At 48.2% G+C, this 27,960-nt stretch overlaps 2 protein-coding genes across 2 annotated transcripts; both read right to left on the bottom strand.

Annotated features, from left to right (window-relative positions):
- Positions 1 to 66: 66 nt before the first annotated feature.
- bcl2b (BCL2 apoptosis regulator b) lies at positions 67 to 21,652 on the bottom strand. The gene is made up of 2 exons (XM_040170550.2): positions 20,468 to 21,652; positions 67 to 2,435 (listed from the first exon to the last, which is right to left on the bottom strand). Exons 1-2 carry the CDS (start codon positions 21,011 to 21,013, stop codon positions 2,298 to 2,300), a joined length of 684 nt encoding a protein of 227 aa, XP_040026484.1. The 5' UTR covers positions 21,014 to 21,652; the 3' UTR covers positions 67 to 2,297.
- Positions 21,653 to 22,157: 505 nt separating this feature from the next.
- Positions 22,158 to 27,787, bottom strand: kdsr (3-ketodihydrosphingosine reductase). Its single transcript, XM_040170549.2, has 10 exons — positions 27,285 to 27,787; positions 26,565 to 26,654; positions 26,274 to 26,330; positions 26,114 to 26,179; positions 25,932 to 26,027; positions 25,346 to 25,537; positions 25,012 to 25,095; positions 24,785 to 24,868; positions 24,599 to 24,700; positions 22,158 to 24,502 (listed from the first exon to the last, which is right to left on the bottom strand). The coding sequence occupies exons 1-10, from the start codon at positions 27,471 to 27,473 to the stop codon at positions 24,383 to 24,385; spliced, it is 1,080 nt and encodes a 359-aa protein (XP_040026483.1). The 5' UTR covers positions 27,474 to 27,787; the 3' UTR covers positions 22,158 to 24,382.
- Between the last annotated feature and the right edge of the window lie 173 nt (positions 27,788 to 27,960).

The following is a 27,960-nucleotide window of genomic DNA, read 5'->3' as shown; positions in this document are numbered from 1 at the left end:
GCGCTCCGAGGAGAAGCCGAGGATGGAATTATAGAAAAACCAAAAAAAATGAACTTGGACTGCAGCTGCTTGAGAAATCCGGTTTATTAGGAACAATATGATCCTGCTAGCTTATTGTGGATTAAAGCAGTAAACAACAGAAACACAATTCACTTTCTTTTTTTTCTTTCTTTTTTTAAGTGCTACAGGTTTGATTATACATAAAACAGTACAGCAACGTGGCGCCTACATTCGTAAATGCACAGAAAATATAAAAATGACAGTATATTGCTGTTGAGCCGTTCACTGCTCATAAATCACCTTGTGATGCCCTCTTACACACACGCGCACAAACAAACACACACACACACCACTAGAAATATTTCACACACTGTGAGCTGCTGTAATGGGAAATGTGGTTTGTGGGGCCAACTGAGGCTGTGTTTGAGTCCGGCAGGTCCACAGTTTACAGAGAAGCACTGAGTTGACTAAAGTTAAGCGGATAGCACAGTAACACGAGACAAACGACCTCCGGTGGGATCACGGCTGTTCTCTTTAAGCTACTTTTAGTTGAAATTGAAATTAAAGATCAATACAAGTTAACTTTGGTTTCCAGCTCTCTAGAACATTACTGTAAATCTGTGGCAGTTCAAGCTGTGAGTGAGAGTAAAATCAACAGTACAGCAGCCTTAAGCCATAGTTAATACGACACAAAAATCACCTTGTTATAATAGCAGCCAGGAAAAAAAATTACAGTGTGATTCCGTAGAATAGAAAAAGTGAAAACAATTTTTTGTTAAAGTACTGATAATAAATCTGTGATCAGGTACCTCTCAATAAATAGAAGAATGCAGCTCCTGTTATTTGTGTTTTATATGCTACCCTATTCTGTTATAAACACGGTGACACATTTTTGTTGTGTGAAGACAGACCTGTCTTCCGTACATGCAACAAAGAAGTTGGACATCTTTAATGACCGAGGAAAGAAAGAGAGGAAAAAACATTGCAAAATATAATCCAAAATATTTCGTAGCTTATAAGCACTTCCAGATCTTCTATCCGACTGTAACACAAGACTAACATCAATGAGCCGAATCGATGAGCGACTGCGTCAGCGGGCCGGAGCGAGGGGACGTCTCGGGTTCCAGCACGCGGGACGCGCCGGCTTAAGTCCTAAACTGAGACCTGCTGCTGGTCGTCCACGCCGACTTTTACTCCGTCCACGTCAAACACGTGCCCCTTTTGTCAGAGCGGACTCCAGCAGCTGGAGGACACATGCTGAGCGAGTCTGCTCCGAAGCCCAGGTGAGCCCAAGGAATCTTCCCACCAGCGGACTGGTTCCGGCTGGTGGGAATTCGAAAAGAGCGGCCGGCCTTCCGTGGAGCTCCTTGGTGCGGATATGTGAGCCGTGATGGTGCTTCACCAAGCCGAGGGATTCCTGTCCAGTGGCCTCGCACATTTAAAACCGTAAAAGGCGTCGTTACTTTTACGCTGTGCTCAATATATTCATCAACTCATGAATTTATTGTCGTGCTTGTTGTGCTTCTTTTTTTTCCTTCTTTTTTCTGTGATAAAACAACACACTTTGGGGACTTGGCGTGCTGCAAAAATAACAAAAAAAAACCCCACACAGATCAGGATTGAGGAGCTGTCGGGCTGTAGAGGAGAGATGAGGGGGCTCAGTCTTGGCCCTCGGGGGCCGCTGGGAGCGTGACGGTGGAGCGCGTTCAGAGATGACTTGAGCTGAGGAGTGAAAGCAGAAGACACGAGCCACGCTGGTCCTAGCGAGCCGCTTCCATTAAACATTCTGAGGAGGAAGTCCTTTGAAGGACGGCTGTGGAGGAGTGAGTGTGGGTGGGTGGGGGGGGGGTTAACCCACGTCCATAGTTCAAACGGGGATCTTCACCCTAACAAGCAGGGGCGGGGCTGTGGCCTTTCCGGCGTGGGGCATCATTGTCCGTGCACCCTCCACTGTCGAGGCCTCCTGACACATGCAACGTCTACTCTAACGCTCAACATTCATGCTATAACTGGTACAGAAGCAGGCAGAACAACAAAAACAAGAGGGAGGAGATGCAGGCCAGTGATGCCGCCTCCTTCCTCCTCCGCCGTTTGCTCAGCTCGGCGCGACTGCAACGAACCGGTTTGATTTGGGTCCGTTTTGACACGGGGTGAGGAGGAGGGAGTTTTCTGAAGGCGGGGGAGGGGGGCTTTGAAGAGAGCACGATTGGAGAGAGTCTGAAGGTGGTCTCCGCGGGGGGTCAGTGGGAACCTGTAAAATGGAAAAAGGGGGCAGGGAGGAGGGAAGAGGGGCGCGTTCACTTCTGCGTGAGGTACGCGCCGATGGTGAGGCTGGCGGCCCCGAGAGCAGCCAGACCGAAGACGGCCCTGATGGAGGGCCAGGAGCTGCTGAAGAGGGAGTCCCTCTGCCGGTCGTACAGCTCCACAAAGGCGTCCTGTGGGGGAGACGGGAGGAGGAAGGAAGGCGGTTAATTGGACTGGCAAAAGAATGCGTTTACCTAAGAGTGCATTCTTGCATCAGCTGGTTGCTCGATGGGTGGGAGTCTACTCAGAAAATAAACACCATAAAGGGTGGAGACCTTCCTGTACACAGTTTATGATGGAAACTAAGCGCAATCTCTACCAGCCCAATAGAGTGGAAAACAAGCGATGGCTTCTTCGAATGTGATGTTTTGACTGTAAGAAAATTAAATAGGAAAATATATCGATGAAATTTGACGTATTGGTTCGCATAACGACACAAGGGTACTTTGATCACACAATCTTACTTTTAGATTCCCACCTTTTGACATTCGACCCCCCCCAAAAAATGTATTAATTCATTAATAATGAAACATTATTTCAGTGCTCCACCCGCACAGAACCCTGTTACACACCCACCCTCAGGGAGACACACACTAAACAAACAGGGGATCACCAAGAAGAGCGGATTTGCAACTGATGTGGTATGTTTTTTTTATTGTTTCTGGCGCCTGCTGCACTCCCACATGAATATATTCATGTTACTCAGACGGCTTTCTGCTGCTAACAGGAGTTTTAAAAGAAGTGTGTGTGAGTACGTGCGAGTGTATGTATGGTCCAGGGAGCAAATGGCCCGGCTGAGGCCACGAACAAATGCAGACATCTGATCATAAGCGGTGACAGCAGGAACAGCTGGACGGGAAGTCATGGCGCTAAGATTCTCACACACACACACACACACACACACACACACACACACACACATGCGTAGATTATCTTGAACCCGACAAGAAAAGGGAGGAAATGTGAACTGTTGACTAAGTAATGAAGTATTTATTTAAAGCTGTGTGCATTGTGACGCCGTACATTTGAGGCCCTTTGGCGCCTGTTTGTAGCTGTAACTTGATCCATCTGTGAACAATGTAGTGTGTCCTCGTCGTCTCAATGCTTCAATCTGTCTTCATTTTGACTCAGTAATCATGTTTCGCGTAATTCGTTAATTCTAACTGGAATGCTTAACTCCACCTCGATCTAGAAGCAAAACTAATACATATTTTTTCACTTTTTCAAGTATCACATTATAATATACAGCTTTCCTTTTATCAAACAATGGGCCCCAAAAAAGAGGAGCGCTCCATTCTGCAGTGCTGCGGGGGGACAGAAGTATTTCCTGTTTCCCTCCCTTCCCGTCCTGCTGCATTCCAGAGGCTGGGGGCCGGGCCGTCACACAGAGGAGGAAGGATCAGCAGTTTCTTCTCACTTCCGACCCTCTGGTGATAAAACACACTGCACTCTTATATCAGCCGCAAATATCCGTCCCCACGTTGGCATTTCCTTTGTTGCATCTTAGTGTTGTTAATTATCCAGGGCTGAAAACACGGCCGCACGGAGAGGAGAGCCTGCAGCAGCACTGTGAGTGTGAACTCAGCTGTGCTTGGTGCTCAATGCTAACGCCAGCATGCCATCATGCTAACGCCAGGCCTAACATGTTAGTTATGGACGTGCATGAAGTTGACCGTCCCGTGTAGCATGTCACCATGCTAATGTGTAGCTGTAAACACAAAGTAAAGCTGAGGGGGACATCGTTACTTAAAGTTTACCCCAATTCATACTTAGAGGGACATACATTGTTACATGAATGTAATAGATTTCCCTGCAATTCGTCAAATCTTGGCTGAAATGTTTCACACCACCGATGCCTCGTGGTGGACTGCATTCACAGGCTCCTAAAGTTACTCCCGGGTCCACATTCTGTAGAACTGTGAGGTTTTTAAAGAATTTCCTGTTACAGTGTGGGACATTTCCCAGTTAAGTAAGTTAAGTTAATTCGCAAAGCTATGTGAAAAACCGAGTATTTCAGTATTTCATGAGGGTTAAGTGTTTTTTTCAGTCGAAGAGGTTGGAGAAATATTCTCCAAACGCTGAGCGTTAATGAACATATTAAATCGGGGTTTGCAGGGGAAATGTTATCAATCTCATTAAAGATGCAACAGTGCTGGCTGCTTTAGATTTACATGCTGCTACATATACAGCGCGTGTGTGTATGTGTATGTGTGTATATATATGTATGTGTGTATCCCCTCTAAGCCATGACTCCTTGTTAGTCGTCCATCGGCAGAGCTGTGAACCACTTTCACTTTCTGAGCCAAACCACGACCACCGAGAGCAGTAGAACTATTTTTGCTTCGTTACGTAACCCCGACAGGACGAAATAGACTTTTGGCGTGCTGCCACAGTCGAGGTAACTAATGGGAAACACTGGACGTGGTGGTGGGCCAACTGACATGTCCGTCCCGAGAGCCACGCCGCTAGCATGACCGTCAGGTGTCTTTATTCCCAGCTGTGAACAGGCAGCGTCTTTCAGCAGTGCATCCCTCCCTCGCTCCTCCTCCTCTACGGGATCCAGGTAGCAAATAGAGAACAAGCTCTTTGTGTGTTAGCTGGCAAAAACACGGCCTCAGCCCCCCCCCCACGGAAATAACAGTTTGCTGAAGCAACAACATAAACCCGGTGGCTCCGGCAGCGCGTGCGTGCGACCGGCCGCTCGCCAGGCTCGAGCAAATGGCAAAGCCGTGATGCGCGTCCTCGATGTGTCCCAGACGGCCGCATGACGTTTAAGTCGGGACAACAGCAGTGGGCCAATTACGGTAAGAGCTTCACAGGCGCTGTGATGGATGTTTAAAAGAATCTCACAAGGACGCCGGCGGTAATAACTCTAGACGGGCGAGTCGGGGGGAGGAATTGTGTCAGGTGGGTATCATGAGACCGCGGCATGCTCCTGGAACTTTCTCCCCCCTAGGTTGGCAGGCCGTGCTGCAGCCACCATGTGACTGGAAGGGGGGGGGGGAACGAACTGTAAGAATTCCTATTCTCTTTCTGTTCCTCTCCCTCCTTCTGTCTTTGCAGTATCGGTCATCGTGAAAGAATTGAGCCTTTTTTCAGAAAAGTGGTTAAAAACCGGGAAACCGCTGCATTCATCACATGAACAGAAGACTCTCTACTCCTCAGGAACTCCTCTCACCGCCCTGCAGCAGACCATCTGCCAGCGACAGCAGGTATGCATCTGGGAACCAGGTTCTCCATGGTATTCTTTTCTTCTTTGGGGATCAATGGCTTTAGAAGAAAGGTCAGCGACCCCATACAGTGTCCAATGGGAAAATACCTCCATCCACACTCATTTTTACTGCACACAATGAATCCCTCTGAGACGCACAAACAGAGCAAAGGAGGCGGACTTGAGAGGATCCCAGACTCAGCCGTGGGGGGGTAACTCGCTGCCACAGTGTCATGGTTACACCCGGCTAGAAGCTTCACACATGATTTGCTTTTCCCACCAGCGGGAGAGGGCTTGTCTCCACCTCGCATTTGTTTTTCACATGATGTCGACCTCTGGGTTCTTTGCTCAGTGTCTTTCTGAAGAACACGGAGCGCTTTGCTGGCTCAGTCAAAACTCCGAGCAGCGCTTTGCCAAAACCAAATCACAAGGCGGGTCATCCCTGTGTTTGGACGGGTTAAAGTTCAAGCTCTAATTAAAGCGCCGCCGCTGCTATGCTCACCTCTAAACCGAGCACCTCCCCTCGCTCTGTTTATTTCCTAAGCAGTCACATTGTAACATGCTTCTAATATTGCACACGCTGCAGCTGCTGCTTTTCCAATGAGCTACCTGCAGATGCCCCTCCACCCAATTACGGTCGAACAAACTCCCATTTCAGCATCCAGGGGAAAGTAATACGAGCTGCAAGGAAGCCATCCATGTTCTTTGCATGTGGGTGTGTTATGTTTTTATGTATCGATGCGCAGACTGCACTCGCTAGGCGACAGGACCGCGACCTCTGGTCAGGCAGCAAGGTCGGGCTCGATCGGGTCCCCGGAGCGTCATCCTTCCACTGGTACGGGCATAAAATGAGATGACAGAGGTGTTTTTCTGCACTACTCATTACCCAGTGAGCCCCCCGTCCCCCCGTCCCCCCGTCCGTGTCAGCACCGCCAAGCAGCTCGGAGCCGAGGACGCGCAGCCCTTCAGCACACTGTGACAATACTGCAATACTTGGAAACAACAACCCGGCAGCCAAACTGGGTGCAAAGCTGCACAAATCTGGGAAATGCGCCCAGTCAGCATAGAGACCATTTGCATGATGGGACTAAAGTAAACAGTAATGCTTGTTTGAGGTTTAGTGAGCATTAGTTATTATTTAGCTGACTCTAGCTTACAAACGTACAAGAGCGTGCTGTTGAACGTCTCATCCATCTCCTCGCCAGAAAGAAAATAAGCATCTTTATTTCTATTCCTTTAATACTTTCTTTTAAAAAAGAATGTTACCTGGTTCCAGCATTTTAAATGTTAGAATCGCATGCTTTTTAAAATGGAATCTTTGGTTTTTGGATTGTTTGGATAGAAAGTATGACACTTTGAGCTTTGTAATCATCTTGTGATTGGCTGGATAATGTTCAGCATCGTCTGACATTGTACGGACCAAACAATCAAGCGAGAAAATGAAAATAATCCAGCAGATTTATTCATTGTCGTTTTTGTCCTAATAAAACAGGTGAACATATAAACGCAAAATATGAATCGGTTTATTCATTCATTATAATCATACGACTTTATAATGTTTTGGATACAATTATTTATTTAGAATCAAGGTTTGTTTTTCTTTCAAGCATTTTACTTTTTTTTAATGAATATTCTGAGTGAAAGACGAAAGAGAAAAAAGGATATTTCTTCCCAGCCTGTTTTGCTCATAGTCATACAGAATCCTACTGGCAACATTTTCAATTCATTTTTATTTTGAGATGAACTGTTCCACTAAACTTGACATTGACACTCCACATTCTCTAACCTCGTCAAGCCTCTTTAATAGTCTTATGATTTCATCCAGGAAATTAACAGCCTTTTAATCTGCTCCACAAAATGGAAACGCAGAGTAACACCAGTCTGTTTGCCACAAAGAGACCTGGAAATAAATCCTGACTTGAACAAAGGAAATTGGACGTCTTTTTAAATGAGCTATTGCTTTGAGTGACATTAGACAACCATTTGGTTTTAGCACTTGGAAATCGACTTTCTTCGGACGCTGACGGAGAAACCGTTTGACGTGGAGTTCCTACGCATTCAACCCAGCATCACCTTTGTGTGTTTACAAAACAGCACACTCTCTGGTCGGAGTGAATCCGCCCCGATGGAACACAGAATGCGATCGTCAGTGAATCACCCACACGCCTCGTGACGCCAGCCGGCCAGATAAATAAGGACAGTAACTTTACACACCAGACTTTGGTTTCCTGGCTGATGAATAACGCGTCGGCCGACCGTATTTTCTTTCGGCGCAGATTTGTGCTGCAGCGTCTACTTTCTTTGGCTGGCCGACGAGCATTTATAATGTATTTACTTAACCTTGGCTGAGCTGTAATATAATCCTCACACTGCTTTTATTGTTGCAGAGACCATTGATTTTTATTGACCCACTTTGATCCAACATGAAATGAAGGACTTGAGGACCTCGCAGGGTCAGAGAGGTTCGGCTGAGTGGACTCCTGATACCTCCGCTCTGCTGCTGCCCTCCTGGTTCACCTGCACCGCCTCTGCACACCTCCCTGAAGCCAAGCGTGTATCATTCGCAATCAGTCACCGCCTCTGCAGCTCAGTCCGTGTCTTTCTTTCGGCCTTCAAAACAAGCCAGTTGTCTCATTTTGACCTTGAAACCTTTTGCAAAATGAACAATTGATCCGAAATCCTTCACTGTTCGTGAGAATCGTGGCACAATGACCTCCTATAAATAGACACAATGCAGCTGAGAGGGGGCGTCTGCCTCGTCCGAGGATGTCTGCGTGGAGCCCATCCTGCCTCCCTGCAGAGGAGGAAGTGACAATAGTCCGAGCCAAAAGACTTCCGCGCTGCTATAAATATCGGCCCTCATCTGGGCTCCTGGGTTACGGCTGCCCGATCTAATAAAACAACTCGCGTCTCCACGGCTCGGCCCATTTAAAAGGCCACCGATGACGCGCGGGAGCAGGGAATGGAAAAGGTGGCGCTGAGTCATCGTGCACGCTTGTGCTGTTTTGAGTGAATTAAACACGGCTTGAGTGGCTTTCCGGTGAAGACGGGATGTCTGCCACTGGCTAACGGCTGTGTCTCTCTCTCCGAGGAGCCTCCAACAGCACGTCGTCTGTTCCTGTGACGCGTTTTGTGGCTCCAGAAACGCCGGCGAGCGTCCCAAAGCCGCGTTTGCTTTCTCTGAGGTAATTGTGTGAAACTCTGGAGCTCCGTGAGTTGTGTTTTGTTCGAAATTTTCGCACTCAAGAAGGAGAGTGTAAAGTACGAGGAGCCACCAGGCTCTCGGCGGGTAAAAGAACCACGACGCCATTCTTCTCATTCACCGCAGCCGGGGTTAATAAAGAAACACAGACATCAAACTATTCACGTTTCAAACTGCTTCAATCCGCGTTGGAACGCTGTGTTCAGGAGCCACAGTGTGTGTTATTTTTAAGGGAGCGGGGCAGCCTCCACCCTCCCTCCACCCGGAGCCTGATTGGCTCAGATAGAAACCCGAGGTGGAGACCGTGGGAACCAGGTGGCCCTTTTGCTCCACATGTAGCCTGGCTCAAAATCGAGTTGACACGACTGCTGCGTGTGGCGTGACGAACGGGCTGATCGTCGCCGTCCGGCAGCACGCTGACCGCGCGACGCTCGCGCGGCGGCTCGTTGTTCTGAACTCGGCCCGAGAAATCAAGTCACGGCGTTTCTCCTGCAACGGTGCGTTCGGCCTTTTTTCCGTATAGTTGTGGTTTTTCTTGTTCTGAGCACTGACGTAGCAGCGCGACGCGACGTGCAAAAGCCTCTCAGGCACCAGTGACTGACTGAAGCCTTTGTATCAGAAAAATAACTTTGCCAGTTGAGTCGCTTCCTGTGCCAGATGCTGTGGAGATGACATCACCGTCTGGTTTGAGACTGTGGCTTCTCTGTGGTAGAGCCAAGTATGGTTAAATCACAGACTCTGTGCGGGTTACCAGGAAAAGACTCGAGGCGAGCCAAACATGCAGTCATACTAACGCCGCGTGGGAGGGGGGGCTGCAACTAAAGAGATTTGTATTTGTTTTGAACCATTAACTGACTCTTAAATCTTCCAGCTCCCAGTCGAAGACAAAAAGCAAACCGTAGCAAACGCGCACAGTTTCGTTTCCTCCGAAAGCCGGAATGTTTTCCCTTTGATGAAACCCCAAGTTGCCTCTGTAATTAAGGCGGCGGTGCCAAACAAACCGAGTGTAATATCGTCTAATGGAGAATTAAAGATGGCGGCGAGGGAGAAGGTATCGGAACATCAAAGCGAGGCGCCCGGTGCCTCAAACACTCTCCTCTTTCACGCAGGAGACGGCCCGTGAAGTCGGACCCCCACTAAATGAAAGCCTGTCGAGTTTTGGCAACAAGATACGGGAGCGATGTACGCGATTGGAGTACGCAGGTCTCAGGTCTCCGTGTACCCGCGTGAACGAGAGAGGCCGCCGTCTGGGACAGGGCGCGCTGCGAGCGCCGTGGAGCAGGTCGACGTTCTCGGATGTCCGATAATATCAGAGAAAAGAATCCTCTGTTTGAGGTGCAGCTCCTTTGAGGGGAAGAGGAGCCGAACAACAACGACATTTTCCACAAGGCCAAAGTGAAGACGACTTCTAGTGGTGCACATTTAGTCAAGTACTAGTTTTTTTTTTCTACTGAATGCTTCTAAAAGGCTTACTGTCAAATCTAAGATGATGTGCTTCATCGGGGGCCGTGTGGGTGTTGACTGGTCAGATTTGATTGACAGGCAACAAAAACAATCCACCTCTACTGGCCCCTCATTTTGATCCGGATATTACTAAAAAGACGACACTGTTTCTGAATTGAGCCGTGTTTAACTAATGAATCTCACAGAAACACAGAACCGTTCTGGTGGGTTAAAAAAGTTTATTCAGAAGTAAGATTTGAATTGTAAATGATCGATTATTCTCACTGTGTCGTAAGTGCAAAATCACTTTTTCCACTACTGACAAAAGCATAACTCGTTATGGGAAGGAAAGCAGCTTCCCCACACGCTGACGTTTGAAATTTGCGACTGCGTGACCAAACTTCTCTACTCGGCACGAAGCATGAGGTCATTTTGAATTGTGGTCGGATAACTGTTCGCACTACCGGCTGACAAATCGAAGCACATTCCCGCAGTGAGCGCTGCACTTCACTATCAGCTGCAACCTCAGAAAGAACCCCGCAGCGTCCTCGTGGCTGACGAAAGGCTCTCCGACTCCCTGTTCCCTTTTTTTCAAGCTGGGAACACTGGGTACGAGTTCACTGACCTCTCTCAGGCAACCGGTTGATCTTCATCCAAGGGGCGAGGAATGAGTGGAATGCATTGATGCGTGGGAACAAACAACTGCACTGTGCGCGCCCGAGACGCCTGATATGAGCGGGAAGGGACCTCGGGTCGCCCAAGTCGACTGCGCTCCTGCATTATGTAATGAAATACCGTTTAACCCGTTTTCAGTGGTATGGGGATGCAATTGATGCCTCTTGGTGCAGCTAAGAGCCGTCTTTCGTCCTTCCTTTTGCTCCAAGTTCAATGTGAGTCACGGGGGCCCTGGAGACGTACCATGAGCAGCGTGCTTTCATGGCGGCTGCTTGTTTGAACTATGTCGAGCAGGTTAGTTCACTCGGAGCAGTGTGACCTTCCTTGTCTTGCATGCGGAGACCAAAGCACGAGCGCAGACTCCTCAATGAATGGTAATACGTTGCCTATTGTGACATTGAAGGTCTGCAGGGGAAACGTGTGGAAAGCCAATGAGGCGTTGGGGTCATAATGCAGAAGATTTCTTTTTTCTTTTTTTTGTCACATTTTCTCTCGGGAGAAATCCATGAAAAATGTCACGTATTCAGTCCCTGAGTGGCCTCGACGCCACTGTGCAGTGAATATCAGAAAGCCCCCCGTTGCACTGGGACTCGTGATGAGGAAAAATGAACACATACTGTACACATCTTTTTTTAATGAGGCGTTTTGTGCTACGTAAGGCTCATGTGGGTGTTTCACGAGTACGTTCGTCTGCTTTCTCGGTCAGCAGATGGATCAGCTGAGAATCAGATGCTTGTTGAGTCAGATGACTTTTAACAAGTTTTCTCTGTACATTTCTACAGAGTGAGCTAATCTACTTCAACCCCGGCACCTCCCTTCTGACAGCATGAATCCGATTAAATCAAAGCTCCACTTTAGCTCTGGTCTTTCAGCCTCTGCAGCCTGATCGTTGTCTGCCAACAATCCGCACTTTATTTCTTACAGCTGTTCCTGCAGCGGCGCCGACCCGGCTGCAGGGCGACCGGCTATCCTCACCTCCTGATCAAAGACGCCTTGTGCACACCGGCCATTTCGCTCAGGCATATTTTCATTCCCGTCCTCCCCGGAGAGCAGGAATGTGGGCTCGCATTAATTCAAACCTCGCAGACACTGAAGGTCACAGGGTCGGAGATTGGGTGGTATCAGAAAATGAGTTTGCGAAGCTGGCTGATTATTTGGCGACGTGATAATCAAGGTGAGAGGTTCAGCACATGTACAGTACAGTGGATTCGTAAATAAATTACATGCATTTATTGGATGGTTTTTACAGCTTTCTCGCTACCATCTGAAAAATGTACAAAGCAATTTATAGGGCAATTTGCAGAGTTGATTAAACTTGTGGTGGTTAGATTTGCCGACATGAGGCCCGTCTAGACCCTTAAGAGTCCTCTATGAAGCAAAATGACGCCTGACATAACTGATCCCAGGCATCATAAAAGATGACTGCGTCCTTAGAACACACAAAGCCATAAAACACAACCGTGTTGTCAAAGAGAAATACTGAAAGTGCCAAACAAAATACCTGAGAAGAAAAGGAATCACTGTCTATTCTCCAGTTTGCGATTCTCCCCGTTTGCTTTGAAGTATCTTCCATTATTTGAAGTTGTAATGACAGCTCAACAACCAATTAAAGGCAGCAGATCGTCAGACCCAGTGGAATTGATGTAAAGCCCTGGCAATTCCAGGCAAAGCCGCCGTCGGCGAGATGCCCCGTCAGAAGTATGGCGTGAAAACCCGGCAAAAACAATGTCAACCGCGGCGTATCGAGTATTGACTTCGGGTTGTAGCTTTTGGGGGAAATCGAGAGTCCGACTCGGCGACGAGTTCCCTAAACGCCGGCCTGAAACACGTGGGCAGCAGGGGCGGCGTTCCCTCTGCAAAGCTGTTCATCCTCCAAACGTCAGGGACCCGGATCATTTCCTCCGCCCTTAAGGCCTCATCAGGCGCCATCAAAGGGCCACGCCGCCAGGGTGGCGCTGTGTGAAGGGCTCTGTGGCAGACACGCCCACGGCTGGAAGAAGCGTTAAAACATCTCGCCGTGGCCCTCCATGAGGACAACCTGACAGCCAGAGGCGCTGGTTTGCTGCTTACGCGGGTTGTTTGGAGGTACCGACAAAAACCATCGGAAACGCTCAATCGCTCAATGGCGCCTGGTGCAAAAAAAAAAAGAGGAAGAAGAAGAAATGTCGGCGCAGTGGCTGACCTCACTCAGCGGTCACTGGAACAGATCCGATTTCCTGTGGGCTGTTTGCGCTGCCAAATATCACAATGGGGAGGGGGCACGGAGGATTATTTAATCCTGGACTCCACGGCGAGGCGGACAAATCTATTTACCGTCTTCTGGTAGTTGTTTTTTTTTTTTTTTTACGGAGGGCTTGTACATTTCAGGGAGGAGCCAATAATCGCAAGCTTTTTGTTAATGGCCAGTGCCGGGGCTGCACTGGGAAGTCCCAGCGGAGATGGTGGTGGTGTGTGAGTGTGTGTGTGTGTGTGTGTGTGTGTGTGTGTGGTGCGGCTGAATGGCACCGCTAACAGGAAGCGATGAACCCCGGGGGCCATCTGCTCCCCGCCATGGCTCACATGTCACTGTGACAACACAGCATTATTGATTCACACGGCAACATCCGCTTCTGTGTGCGCGTGCTGATGTGCCAGAGCACACATGTGTACGCAAATGTGTGCGAGTGTGTACACAGCCCATTTTTCTGCACAGCAAATAATTGATTTGCACCCCCACATCCGCTTCTGTGTTTGCTAGGCTTGTGTGTGCTTTTATTAACGCGTTGAGCCTCAAAGGGTCAATTCACGTAAATCACAAATAAAACACATTTCCACTTTTAACCCGTTTGGTTGCCGCCACAGCGGAACATTATTTCGCTGGAGACAAAAACCTGGAGAATTCCAATATTACCAGAAGTCTCATTAGTGTGTACGTAGTCAAACGATGACCATGTGTATTAAAATACCTAAACTAGTTTAATTTCTAACTAATTTTTTGCCCAATACAATGGAGGTAAATGAAAATGTGTTTTCTTCTCGGTAACATTGTCGTTCTTTATTAGATAGATCCCACTTACCTCTGTGTTTACACTCTATATTGACGATAAAAACCGTCAACGGGGCGGTAAGTGTTATTGATTTGGGCGAACTGACCTTTCAGCCACTATTCCAGGCTATTTTATTCTCTCCCGTTGATGCAACAGGCTCCGCTGCCATGAACAGTCATTCAGGAGACAGTCCCAGCTGCATTGCAATCAGGGGTGGCTATTGTTGCACTAGCAATTAATTGAGAAGATCAAACCTCTTTTAAAACCCTTTTGGGGGCGGGGGGGGGGGGGTTTGTCCCAAAAATATCTTCAGTAAGCACAGAAGGAGAGGAAGCGTTTAACCTTGCCCTATATTGATATGTGGCGTGTGAGGCCGTGCCCGGCGGCAAAGTCAACCATCGTCTCAGTAGGCTCCTCATTATCCAGCGCCCAACCGTGACGGCAAAAAGGTGGAAAACTCTTTTATCTGCCATCTGAAACGGCTGATTGGCGCCTCCTTTTCCACGCAGGGCGGCGGGTTTGTGAACTGAACAAGAGGACGGCACAGAGGCGGCGTGGGCAGCGGTTTAAAGCGCAGCAACGTGACGGTTAAAGGACCACACGGGGGAGCAGCCATGGCTGCTATATTTAGAGGCGGATCACATGTCCCCCCCCCCCCCCGCCCCCCGCCCCGCCCCCCCCTGCATTTTTTTAGGTTACCCGTGTATGATTGTGTTGCTTGGGCACGTGTGTCTCAGTTGGTGGACACAGGATGAGGGAAAAGAAGAGGTAACCTCTTGACTGGAGCTCAGCACGAAGCCTTGGGGGCTCACTTGAGGGACGTCCATTTATTGTCCGGGTTTATCTACTCCATATATTATTCATCAGTGTGTGTTCTGACTGGGATGGTGGTGCTTTTAAACAGCTCTGGCACGTGTTCTTCGTGAAACGTGGAGACGCGGCAGGTTGAGGTTTGAGCAAAAGGCCACAATAGAAACAAGACCGTATGGGCGAATTCACGGGTACCGACCCCCGAGAGGCAAGTTGCATGAGACGGGCTGAACACGGAGAAGGAAAATCCCACACGCCAGCACGCCAACGTCCCGAATGTGATCGGCCAACAACAAAATGTGCGCACACTTCACCGAACACTCCGGAAAGAAACACCCCGGTCGTCTCCATTATTTATTCACAGTCGCTGCTCCCCAGCAGACATTCCTGCACCTCTCCTGAGGAGGCCCAGAAATAAGCACACGGGACGGGGTGGAGGGTCCCTCTGGGGGGGAAGTGAGGTCGTGGTGCAGCACTTACAAAGCAACAGCTTTATTTCATTCGGGAATGTAAAAACGAAACAAAAAAAGCACTCAAGTTGTGCCGTTGAAGGGATTCGCATTCATACTTTAGTCGTTTTAATGACATCATCGCCACGTGTCGAATGGTAAAGACGGCGTAAAGGCATAAAGGCATAATATATATAACATAAAGGCAAGGAGCGTTGTGGCAAGATGAAAAAAAGATCAAACTCGTGGTCCGACCTCACGTTTCAATCAACAGTAAGGAAAGAATGTTTTTTTGTGCGTGTGCATTTTGTTGTAACGAGACAGCGTGTCGTCTTGAGAACAGCCTTTTCTATAATTAAGACTGACAACGTGTCTGCAGTTTGAGGCTCGACTGGGGTTCATTGTCAGAAAAAGAAAAGACTTGCAGTTGAACTTCTGAATAAATATCTGAATTATTCATTGCAGCCCCATCCAGCCTCAACAAAACCGTATGTTTGTCATTCTATGTAGCAGCGAAAGGCTGTAGGCTAACAAGGCAAAGCAGGCCTTTCCCGAAGAAAATGTACTTGGCGTTTGGTGAAAAGACCAACAAAGGTCTCCAAGCTACCAGTTTTATTTTGTGAACACTGTCATGGAGACATATTGAACAAAGAAAAAACAGAATGTGGCCAAAAATATCATTGGCTGCAGAAAGAGGGGGCTTTTCTACATGCATTGACAAAGAATAGACGCTTTTAAGTCGCTTTATGTCGCTATGGAGCTGTGACCAGTCTCACACACGGAGCGTCTTCAGGCCCGTTCCTCAAAGAAAGTATTCATGTTGGACTAATCGACAGAGCTGCCTGCGTCTGTGGGAAATGTTTCCGAGATGCAGTTGCCGTGCTGACGGGTGTAAACGCGGTGGCAGATGGCGAGCGGCCGAGGCCCACGAAGCTAAAGGGGTCCATTACGGGGGAGGGGGGGGGGGGGGGGGGAGAACCTTGGCTCACTTCTCGCCACACTGAGCTCTTTTGTGGTGTACAGTCTCCCACTACAGAGATGAGAGTCCACATCAAGAGATAACATTGCTGTACGAGTCTCAGCCAGAGAAATGATGTCTCTTCTTTGTTTTGGAATGATGGATGGGGGGGGGGGGGGGCTCTATTCCTTTTGCCTGAGTAATTGTTTAGTCTGATTGCAAGAACCAAGAAAGCGCCGTTAAGTCCCGCACTCTAATTATGTGAGGCCTGAAAAACAACTACAGAGGAACAGATGAGGAAAAAACAAGTGGCTGTGGCAGCACGCGATGGGAAAAGAGAAGATCTCTGGATCAATCACGGCGCACGGAGCGACTTACAGTAGGTGGTGGAAGAAGAGCTCAAAGCCGTGCAAACCATTGCATAAACACTTCCTGAGAGTCGGCGCGTTTGGCTTTGACTTGTGTGCAACGGATTGAACTCGGAGACATAAATTGGATGTAAGTGAGATATTATCAGTTTTTTTTTTTACTGCTTTCCTGTGCGATCACCGCACGGGCCTCTTTCGTGAGCATTGTTGTTTTTTATTTTATTCTTCTATTACTCTGCCGACATGTCACCTATATGGAGATTAATGACTTCCTCGCTGTCCCAGATCCACTCAGCCTCAACAGGAAAGGGGGTGGGGGGGCGCAGATTCCCACAACAGCGTAGCAACATGCACGTCCCGCCCACCGACAAGCAGCTCAGGGAACCCCCCCCCCACAGGATGGACCCGACCCAAGCCAACTGACATTGCCTTCAGGACACAACCTGACACACGACCACACGCACACACACACACACACACACACGTGTGACACGGGGAGAAATAGACCACCTGCATCGCAGCATTCCCCCACCTGAGGCTTTCAGCAGACTCATCGCCTTTGTCTCGTCTTCTACGTGAAAAGAAGACTCATCCAGAGCCGACGTCGGCATGCTAACATGCTCGCAAGGACAATGCTAACGGGCCGATGTTCAGCAGGTGTGTTCATCCTCGGGGTGCCACCAGTTAGCATGCTAATATTTGCTAAACAGCTGTAGACGGATTACAAGTGACGGGGATATGGTTGCTTTTGCAGGTTACATCATTGCAGCAGTGCAAAGTATCGTGGCAATCCATCCAAAGGTTGTTGACGGGTAGTTTGGAAAGTTTTGTCCTCAGCGTTGTATCTGGAGCTGCTCTCTTCCAGCCGTCGAAGAGAGTTTTTCTCTTGGAGCCCAGTCTGGCGTCTCGCTCAGCGCCGGCGGCTTCGGCCCGTCGAAAATGTCTGGAGGTCACGGCGCGTCATTTCAGAAAGTGGGACGCCGTCTTCCACTTTGTTCGGTGGCCTGGTGTTTACTGAGAGGACCCGTGGATAAACACAGGTGGGCGTGTGGGCGGAGGCCTGCAGCCTAAATGCAACCGCCCCCCGGTGGGGGCAATTTCTGCCACCACAAAGGATGGATGTATACAGGTGGAGAAAACCCGAGGGTGGAGGACAATGGAGGGTTAGTGTTTTACGTCCCGTGGTGTGGGAAGTAATGAGTGCCGAATGGGAGCTTTGTTATGTCTGAAGGCAGACAGATTTGTTTAACTAAAGGTGTATTTGACTCACCGCCTAGACTCCGCAAAGATTGGTAGGCGCCCCCTGTTTTGGACTCAAAATTGTTTAAAAAACAACAGGAAACAGAGGGTTACTGATATAAATCCGTTTCCACACCACCCTCACGTGTCAGAATGTCAGTAAGAGCAGGATTCGCCCCCGCCTTTGTTTTAAGGTTAGACTCACCTCTTGCATACAATGAAACAATGGACAGTGTGACTCCAAACGCAACCTGTCTAAAATGACGTATAACTATATTTATTCTGTCTTCATTGTCAGGGTGGAGCTGTGGGAAAAAAAACACTGGTTGTAAACTGTACCCTCAGAGTCGAAAGCATCGCCTGGCGGATTCCATTTACACAATTGTTTTTTACTCACATGTAACCTTGAAAATGTGTGACCCCAAACAGGATGGAGCCACTGAGCAAAAAACAAGGCTGCGCCTTTCAGACATAGAAACTGGGCCCATCTGGTACCTCGCAGAGAGCTTTCACGCTGAAGCAGCTTGCTTTGCACATCACATCCAAACAGTGGCAGGCGTTTGGGGAAACAGAGGACACCGAGGTCATGTCCTCATTTTTTTTCTGTGATTTTGTTTTAGCGACTTAAAGTGTTCTCACACCCTTTTTAAAAAGGTTCACGTGGTGGGTTTCGATAGTTGATTCCAGCCTTTTATAACTGAATATATTTGAATTTACCACTGACAGATAAAGGGGGTATTTCCAGACACATCACCTCGCTACCTTTAGATCCTGCCTACGGCCCGGAGGCCACTCGGGGGAAAGTTCTGAAAACAAATCTCAACAACTTGAGGTGTCGATGCATAATTGAGAAGGACAGCGGGATAAAATCTACAAACTGTTGCCAAAGAAAAATCCCAGACTCTTCAATATACAAGCGCATCGCGACAAACAACCTGAAGCCTGAGCAGCAACTTTGCCATTTTTCAGACATATTTCAGGACACCAATAAAGGGGAAGCTGAATTTCACTGACTAAATGCGGAGCACAGGAACGGCTCTGTCTGCAGTGTCAGTTATTGGATGTTGGGTAATAACTGACATACAGACACCTGTGGAAATCCCCCACCTGACAGGCATTCAAATGATGATACATCAACATCACTGGCTGTTAGCCTCCAACTGTCAATGCTGAAGCTCAAAACATCCCAGGCATCAACGTGCACACGTGCATTGAATTGATTTTGAGCATAGTTGGAGTCCAAGTAATTCGGATATAGTTTCTTCAGAGCTGAGAGCAGAAATCCACCAAATAGGACCCAAAGTGGAAACATGCGCTTTTCACTTAATCCTGAATAATCCTTTTGGATTTAAAAGGCCGTGCGCTGTCTCTCAAGTGGATGCAGAGAAGCGGAGATACAGCCATGTCCGCCCAGCTGGAAAACCCAGACTATGATGACCTACATTGTTGCGCACTGGACACAGGCTCCAGAGACCTCGAGCGAGCAGCCCGGCCCGCTTCAAGGCGCAGGTCTCAAAGAAATCTAAATCAAATAAAAGGCAGACAAAAGAGTTCCAACCTAGATGCACAGAGGAGCGTGTGTTAAACACAGCGGCTGCAGATCAACGCTCTGTTCCTGGAGGGCCTTCCCTATGCTGCCTGCCTCTGATATGTGGCACAACCTGCCACCTCCGGGGGTAAGGCAGACTCAAGGGGAATGCTAAATGCCCCCCCCCCCGCACCCTCTTTGAGATGTTCAATATGAATCATTGATGGTGCCCCCTTCGATTATCATACCTTCTGACTAAAATAAGCAAAGCAAACCTCCATTAATCAGAGGCTAGTTCGCGGTGGATTGAGGAGCACAGAGGAGGAGGCCGCTGCGCTGGACGCCGTCGAGGAGCCTCATAGACGCATATTGATATTGATGTTACTTTTTTCTTACTTGTGCGTGCAGACTTTCCTCGTTGACGAGCGTGCACGTGTCTCGTGCAGTGAAACGGCCCTGATAGCCGGAGCCCCGTCCAGCCATGCCCGCAGGCCAAAACACGTTAATTCAATAGCTGGGAAGCACAAGGTTGGTGGTTCGATTCCAGGCTGCCCCCATGTTCCATGTCGAAGTGTCCCTGAGCAAGACACCTAACCCCTAATTGCTCCCCGGGCAAAAATGTGAAAAAGCCACGGGTTTAAAGTGTAATGTAAGTCGCTTTGGATAAAAGCGTCTGCTAAATGACCTGTAATGTAATGTAATAATAGTCTTCTGCGCGCTGACATGAGCTTGCTGGACCCCGACCACCACCTAACACGGCACAGTGGCGCCGCAGTACTTTTCCCCACTGAGCTGTGTGCAGGTAAATGTTGATGAAGTTCAATCTGCCGCCATGCATTTGACACAGTTATGCACAGCGCTGAAACAGCCTCCTGCTGCAGCTGCGCGGCCGCCACTGGCTCTCCGGTAGAAGGAGGGCGGGCTTTACGCAGGCCGTCAGGAGGTGTGACAGAGAGAGCGGGTCCGATTGGTCAAATTAGTGTGACGGCCACTTTGGACATCCAATCAGAGCCGCTCGTAGGGCGGGCCGCCCACGTCCACAGACGTTGGTGACACATTTAGCGAAATAGATGTTTTACTAATCAGATGGCGTCATATTATGGGCTATTTCTATTTCAATCAAACTTTCACGCATTGCGATCATTTATTGGTTGAAACGTCTTTAACCAGAGTGAAAAAGAAAAGAAATGGAGAGGACTTTTGCGCCCCCGCGGCACAACCGCAAAGCGTTCAACTACACGGAATCAGACCTACCCATCCCCCGTTATCTTGTATCCAGATGTTCAGAGGTCCATTCAAATACTCCGTCATCCACTCCGCGATGTTGTCCACCTGCGACGCCATCTCCTCCTTGGCCACGCACTCCGCGCACACCGTCCCGCCGAACTCGAAGAAAGCGATGATGCGGCCCCAGTTCACCCCGTCCCGGAACAGCTCGTCTATCACCTCTGCGAACCGCCTCTGCGCCGTGGTGGAGGTGAGGTACAGCTGCCGCGACATCTCCGTGAAGTCCGGCTGGTACAGCCGCTCCAGTTCGTCTCCAGCCTCGCGCAGGACCCGGTGCGTGGCGGCGGCGGTCGGGTCGGACTGCGGCAGCCGTTTGCAGAGGCGCGGGAAGCTCTCGCCGTCGGGCCCGGCTTCGCGGCACCGGCGGACCGCGGTCGGCGGCGGGACAACCATCGAGCCGTTGCTGGCTGCGTCTTCCTCCCCGACGTCATCGAATCCGAACGCGTAGCCTCGTTTGGAGAGTTTATGGCAGATGTACTTTTCCACAATGTGGCGGTTGCACTCGTTCGACATACCGGCGTAAATGTGGCGCTTTTTTCCTTTTTCCTTTTTTTTTTACATAGACGGGGGTGTTTGTCTTAAATCAAATACATTATGATCGAATCGGTGCGCTGCACAACGCGCGGGCTTATCCAGAACTCGACTGATCTCTGATGCGCGCAGGGCAACGACTAATCCCGCACATGGAGCGAACGCCTCGCGAGTTGATCACAATCCCTTCATCAAAACAAAACGACGCAGGAAAACGTTTCAAAAGTGAAAAAGAAAAGAGCGTACAGAGTCCGCGTCAGTCTTCATTTCCTCGTATCCTTAAGGGGACGTTGGAGACCTTCTCTTTGCATTGAAATCCAATATGCGGAAGAGGTCGGAGTGCCGTTGCTGTATTCCCGTGCACATCAGCCAGACGTGGAAGTGTTGCGACTAAATAACATGAATGAACCCAAAGGTGGATGCGCCCCAAGTGGCTTCACGCGCCACCAACTATTTTAGCGGCGTTTACGCACAAGCAGGGCGCGGGAGAGGGGGCGGGGTGGGGGGGGGGGGGGGGGTTGTGTGGGGGAGACGGCGAGCCAGACAAGGTCGGACTGACTCCGCTTCCACGATTCTCTCCACATATCCTCTGCAGCAGCTCCCTGCTGCTGAGCTGCTTCTGACGTCAGCCACGCAAAGTCATTCCTTTGGCTGCGCTCGGAGACTCCCAAGTGCACAGGAAGAACTGCACGGAAACACTTGGGTGTCCAATTCTCCTGCTTTCATTGTTAGAATCGTGAAAAAACTAAGAATCCACACGAATTTACCCAGAATATAAAATATATGGAGCCCAGGTAGCCTTCATTTAGTTTGCTAAGTAAAACGCGTGGAAACCTCTTGGAGGATCCTGCTTTAGCGCATGAGGGTTCTGATGAGGGGGGGGGGGGTTCTTTGATGTGGTCCAGCCACCCCCTTGTGGATGGGGATCCCACCGTGCACTTCACAATAAATGTATCGGTAAAGAATTCCCTCTTGTCCTCCTCTGGTGCGACAGGCGAAGCGTCATTGACTTCAGGTGGATTAAAGCGATGTGACATGTGACAGAGCTCGAGAGCAGCTGAAGATGAGACAATCGGGCCACAAGCGTACATCGACAATAACGACTAAATGATGAAGACGGGGACTGTTTTATTCACGAGTATTTATTTATTTTTCTTATCATGTAAGAAAATAAGACAACGAAACGTTCCACTTCTCACATTTTCATTCAATGGCACACAAGGTGAAGATGTTCTGATTTTTGTTTTTTTTGGCAGAAAACAAGTAAAAAGCAAGAAGGAATGAAAAGAGTGCACTCTGACTTTCATGTTCAATACTCGTACGTAACTGATGACACCATTTAATACGGGAAACTAGACCGTTACAGAACGTAAACCTGGACTATGTTCAAACATCTGGTAAGCAAAGGCTCCATTTGCATAGCTTAAAGATAAAAACGCCTGCCTTTACATGGGCTACGTGTTCTATCAACTACCTCAAGGTAAAAGACAAAAAGGTCATTTTGAAAGCAATAAATGCGCAATTATGAAAAGCTCTTGAGTGCAGGACGCCTTTAACCAACTTCAAACGAGAACTTCATCAAACGCGAGTCATCCATTCTCACTTTCATGACTTGGATTTCTGTAAGGCTTCTTTTTGTCAAACACTGGAAATGGACAAAAAAAAAACCCACTCAAAAACAGTTGGCATTTTACACTGAAAGGGTATTAAGGATTAAGAATAAAAAGAAGTGGTAAACCGCACGAGGGTTAAGTCACGATGTTTTGTGGACAGGTCCGTTCTTATAGCATTAGCTTCATCAGTAGTCACGTCTTAAGGCTGGAACGGGTCCCCGCACTGCTCCACCGCTTTCAACCAACCAACAGCGACATCGAAAGAAACCTCACACGACAATTGTCTTAACACATTTTGGCATTGAAATATTGGTCTACTTAAAATAATAGGTTCTGATTTGCATGAAAGTACATTCTCCCCCGCCGTTTGTGGCGGACCAAAGGAAGACTTGCAGGAGCCAACGGAGCACTTTTCCTCCCTCGATATGCAAAGCATCTGGTACAGAGTGGTTGTCACAAGGTCTTGCTGGGAGGGAATATAGACGAGAGTCATTTGAGGCGCTGCAGAGCCCCAAAGGTGTGTGACACGCTGACAGCGAGTCAAAATCAGAGAGAACGGGTCTTTTTACAGTTTCGGCCTTCGCCCAAAGCAAATCTCTAGCGCCCCCACTAGACCTTCAGGGACATGACTCGAACCAGCGAGACTCGCCCTGCCCCGACTCACACCGCCAGAACCAATAAGGGGTCCCACTCGGATCCTGACTGGCTTTTGGGGGCTGAAAATGTGCACAGACCCAATAACTGCATGTAGAAATAATATGTTTGTTAGATTTCATGGCTTCAGACTCCACAGTACCTGCTTTCAGTTAAATAAGACGGGACACATTTGTTGATTTCAATCCCGAGATAATGAAAATCTAGTGGCTTTGCCGTGCAAAACACACATTCAAAAATATTCTCCTCCCATACGGCATCTGAAATGTATCATTATCCTTTTCTTTCCTATAAACTTGTGTATTTGCATTCGTAAAATAAAATGGAATAACAAACATCAAAGCTTTATCTTGGATATCCCTGCACATCTACGCTTGGTTTTCTCAAAGAGCACAAACAATCTAAACATTCCACAACAGAGCGGTTGTTCATTTCAAAAAGTTAGGTGCTTTGCCAGCAAAGACTTGTATGAAAAGGTGGAGAAGAAGGGCCTTATATATTTATGTTAAAAGTAAACGCACGGTGGACCTGGTTTTGTGATACATGGAAGCAAAATGACGAAACCTAGTTTACCATTCAGGTTGTCACTGTGGCCCCTGGTGGGAAGCAACGTTAAGCCATTTTGTTGTTTGCACAACTGGGCAGACAGGCTATCTGGAGCGTTTCCTCTCTGTGCAGAAAAACAAACAAAAACGGCACTGTGCAAGCAGAGGCCTGACATCTAGTCAGTGGTGCACAAAGCTGCCTACTTCAAAACCAGACGGTGGGATGTTAATCCGCCCCCCATTCTCTCAATGTAGAGCTGCCTCCACAAAAAGAAGCAGGTGCACACGTTGAAACTGAAAAGTCACTGGAATGCTCTGAGTAGACTTAAATAATTGACATGAGGTCTATAGAGGAATTATGTCACCGAACAAGCAACACGTAAACATCTGCCCCTTTTTTTCCCACACAACCGTTACTGATATCGGAAATGCACCAAAAGCTCAGCCTTCTTTCTCCCACCTATAGTTGGCCATTTGTACAGCTGGGGGAGGGGGGTGGGGGGGGAGTGGTGCGGAGGAGAACGGGCATTGGGCTGCTGTTACTCCCTCTTATTAGCTGCTTTCGACTGTTCCCGCTGGATCATGCAGCGGCGCACGATGCTGTCGAAACTCCCCAGGTAGAAGAGGGCGATGGTCCGAAATAATCCCATGGTAACGATCTGCGAGGAGGAGAGAGCAGAGATCACAGTGAGTGCGATTTGCCCCGGAGCGGCGCCGCTCTGGCCAATGTGACGAGGTCCTGTACGGGGCTGCACCTGCTGGAGACCCTCTGTGATGGAGGTAACCGGGGACATTCCACAGGTGAGCGCTGACAGCATGTAACCGTCGGGTCCCACTGAGCTGTTGAAGTTCCCCTGCTACAGGAGCAGAGGAAATAATACGCAGGTAAGACGGGACCGCAAGCGCGGCGGCTCAGCGGACGGGTGAGGGGAGTTTCTTACCACTGCGTCACGAACGATGATTTTGGCCACTTGGTCCGGTTGACAAACTCCAGAGGTTTCTGAGATCAATTTGGTCTCGAGGGGCTATGAGGAGGAAAAGAGGAACGGGTTTTATGTCGGGGGGCATTGGTAGTGGAAGGATGGCAGCGTCGACTGGGACTAGAGAAGCGCTACACAGGTACAACTAAGTCTGTTTACCGTTTGTAGTGTGTTAAAGGGCCGTTTACCTTGTTCTTGTTTTCCTCAGCCAATCCTGGAGTGTCAGTGTCGGGGGGGAAGGCCAACGTCACATAGATATTGTACGGCTTTATCTGGAGGACAACAACAGCAATACTCACTCACCGTTTAGGACACGATGCCAATCGGGAAGAAGGCGATAAAATGATGTATGAAGGCCCACTTTCGACCGATTAGGAATCCTTGATGCAACATTCACACTGACAACTCGTCATCCGTCAGAACCCATTTGGTGGCTGAACTATTTTAGCGCATAGGGAAGTTGGTTCGCCTGGTGTGTCGCAGGAATCTGTGCAAAACGGCATCCAAGCGTTCACAACTCACCTCCATCTGCAGCGATTCGGCTAAGCCACGCAGGGCAAACTTGGATGGGGAGTAGGCGGTGTATCCAAACAAGCCGATCTGGCCTGCTTGAGAGGACACAAACATGATGCGGCCCATTCTCCGCTCCTTCATGGTGGTTATGACGGCGCGTGTCGGGTAAACGCTGCCCAGGTAGTTCACTTCCATCAGTTTCTGTTGCCATGGAGCGAAAGGTTCACACATAAGACACGGGTGTCCGCTTGGCCCGCTGCACATTTATTCCAGAATCAACGGTGTTGAATTTCTCCAATATACTCCGTGCAAAGGACCTTTCGCTAAGTCCTGCCCCTCGAAAGCAGACCGGCCAATCATAACGTAGCATTGCTCAGCTCGCAGTCGGGTGATATTTGTTATTGTTTCTCTCCAGAAATAGGATTAAATTCCATTCTTGTTACCACTTAGAAACATATGGCCCTAATCAAATACTTTTGTAAGACGATGTCCTTCTTTATTACCAGGTGTAAATATGATTTGTTTTTATTAAAACTGTTTTAGTACTGGTCATAGTAGCTTATTACATTCTTACATAAGACCATCTGGTACTTACTTTAAAACGGTCCACTTCCATTTCCTCAAACCTTCCAGAAACGGCCATCCCAGCACAGTTGACCAACATATCAACAGGCCCCAGCTTCTCTTGAGCCTGCGCAGCGGGAAAAAGAACCTTCAGTACACTCAATTATTTAAGTAATCTAAGACTTTCCAATGCCGTTAAGAGGGTACCTTTACCTGCTTTATTACACTTTCCACCTGGCTGTATTCACTGGAAATATCCACTGATATGCAGAGCACCACCTGAGTGAGGAAATTTTACATGATGAAATGTCATGCAAAATTATGCGCACAGTGAACTTGTTTATGGTCATAACAAATAATGCTTAACCCAAACCTGTTTATCATTGATGGCAAACTTCTCCAACTCTTTCTTTGCTTGAAGCAATTTAGCCTAAGGGAAATAAAACTTCACACTTCAAAGATTCATAAAAACTTGACAAAATGAAAACATGAAGGTGAATTAAAGTAAATTTGAAGTGGAGCACAATCCTTCACCTCATATAGAGAAAATTAACCGTTAGATGTTTTACTATGTTTGAAATTAAACAATTTGGCTATAAAAAAACAGGTAATGACTGGGCCACACGGAAAAAGGGTTGATTGGTGGAATTAGATTTTTGCTGACCTCATCCCGTGCCACCAAAGTGATGAATGCTCCTTGCCTGTAGCATTCAATTGCAATGCATTTCCCAATACCACTTGAGCCTCCAGTCACCTGCAAATTCAAAGGGCAAGATCAAGGGTCAAATGTGGAGTTGCTGTTCTGCTGCTACTATGTTGCACAGTTATAAAGGTATATCTAACACATAACTAGCTAGTACTAATTAGCTATCATGCTATGTTTTTTCTCTAACAGTTGTTAATTCAACCTCATTGTTAGTTTGTGCTGTTAAAGTTAAAGAACCCTAAATTAAAGTTAAATTAGAATCTAAGTGTCATCTAAACTGAAAATGATAACCCTCCATGAACGTGGGGTATAAAACATATGGATAAGGATATCATGTTTTATCGGCTTGCACCTTTTAACTGGCAGAACTCGCAGGTTAGCTTTAAAAACAATAACAACGATAACGTCGCAAAACGCTGACTTACGGCATTACGCTTTGTGGGCGTGTCCCCTGCGTAACTGACAGGTGACTGTCGTCCTAACGTTAGAACGTCGTTCGCCAATCAAAGAATATATCAATTTCAGTCAACAGGTTTGAGCTGGTTATTAATTGTAACGTTGGTGCTGACACGATGCACTTTAAAAAGTACATAAAGCTTTCTTGCTAGCTGTAACAGACGTAACTACAGTGAACAACCAAACGGACGTTAGCATTAGTTAGCACTGTGGTGCACTTACCACGACGTGGGCCCCGTTCAGTTTCAGAGGTTTGGGACTTATAAGAGGCGATATCATGTACAACAGCAACACAAAAGCCACAATGAAGGCGGCGACCACAAGCAGCATGACAAATGGCAGAAGAAGCCACCAAGAATTGAGGAAAAGCCAATCCGTGATCGTTGAGCTCAGCCCTTCTTCAGAGGACATGGGTGAAATTTTGCAATCGTTAGCTTTTATTGCTAACTAGCGGGCCGGGTTATTGGGTCCGATAACGGAGGTACGAGGCAGCCGACGGCCCTGAAAGGGGGGTGGCGGAACAAAGACGTCGGAGGAGGAGTTGCTACGAGATTCGTTAACCAGTCAAAAATGTGTAACCAGAGTCAGAGTATGGCGGTAGACATTTGCTCCCAGTGACAAAGCTCAGTCTTCCTGGACCAAAACAAATCCAACGGTACACGAGCGCTTAACGTTCGTAGCTGGTACTTGTAGTCTTCAAGCGAGCGGTTGCTGTGGTATCCACACCCTGCTTGTATGCACATAAACCGCAACTCCCACAATGCAATGCTGCGCTTCCTCGTTCGTCGTATCCGTATGCTGTTAACGCTCGCACAATAACGCGTTATTCTCCCATTCGAAAGCAAACGTTGTATTGACTGACGAGACAGTGATAGAAAATATATTTCATATATTGAAA

The sequence above is a fragment of the Gasterosteus aculeatus genome, chromosome 3, assembly GCF_964276395.1.
Source record: "Gasterosteus aculeatus chromosome 3, fGasAcu3.hap1.1, whole genome shotgun sequence".
Classification (NCBI taxonomy): Eukaryota; Metazoa; Chordata; class Actinopteri; order Perciformes; family Gasterosteidae; genus Gasterosteus; species Gasterosteus aculeatus.
This window is presented reverse-complemented; position numbering and strand designations above follow the sequence as displayed.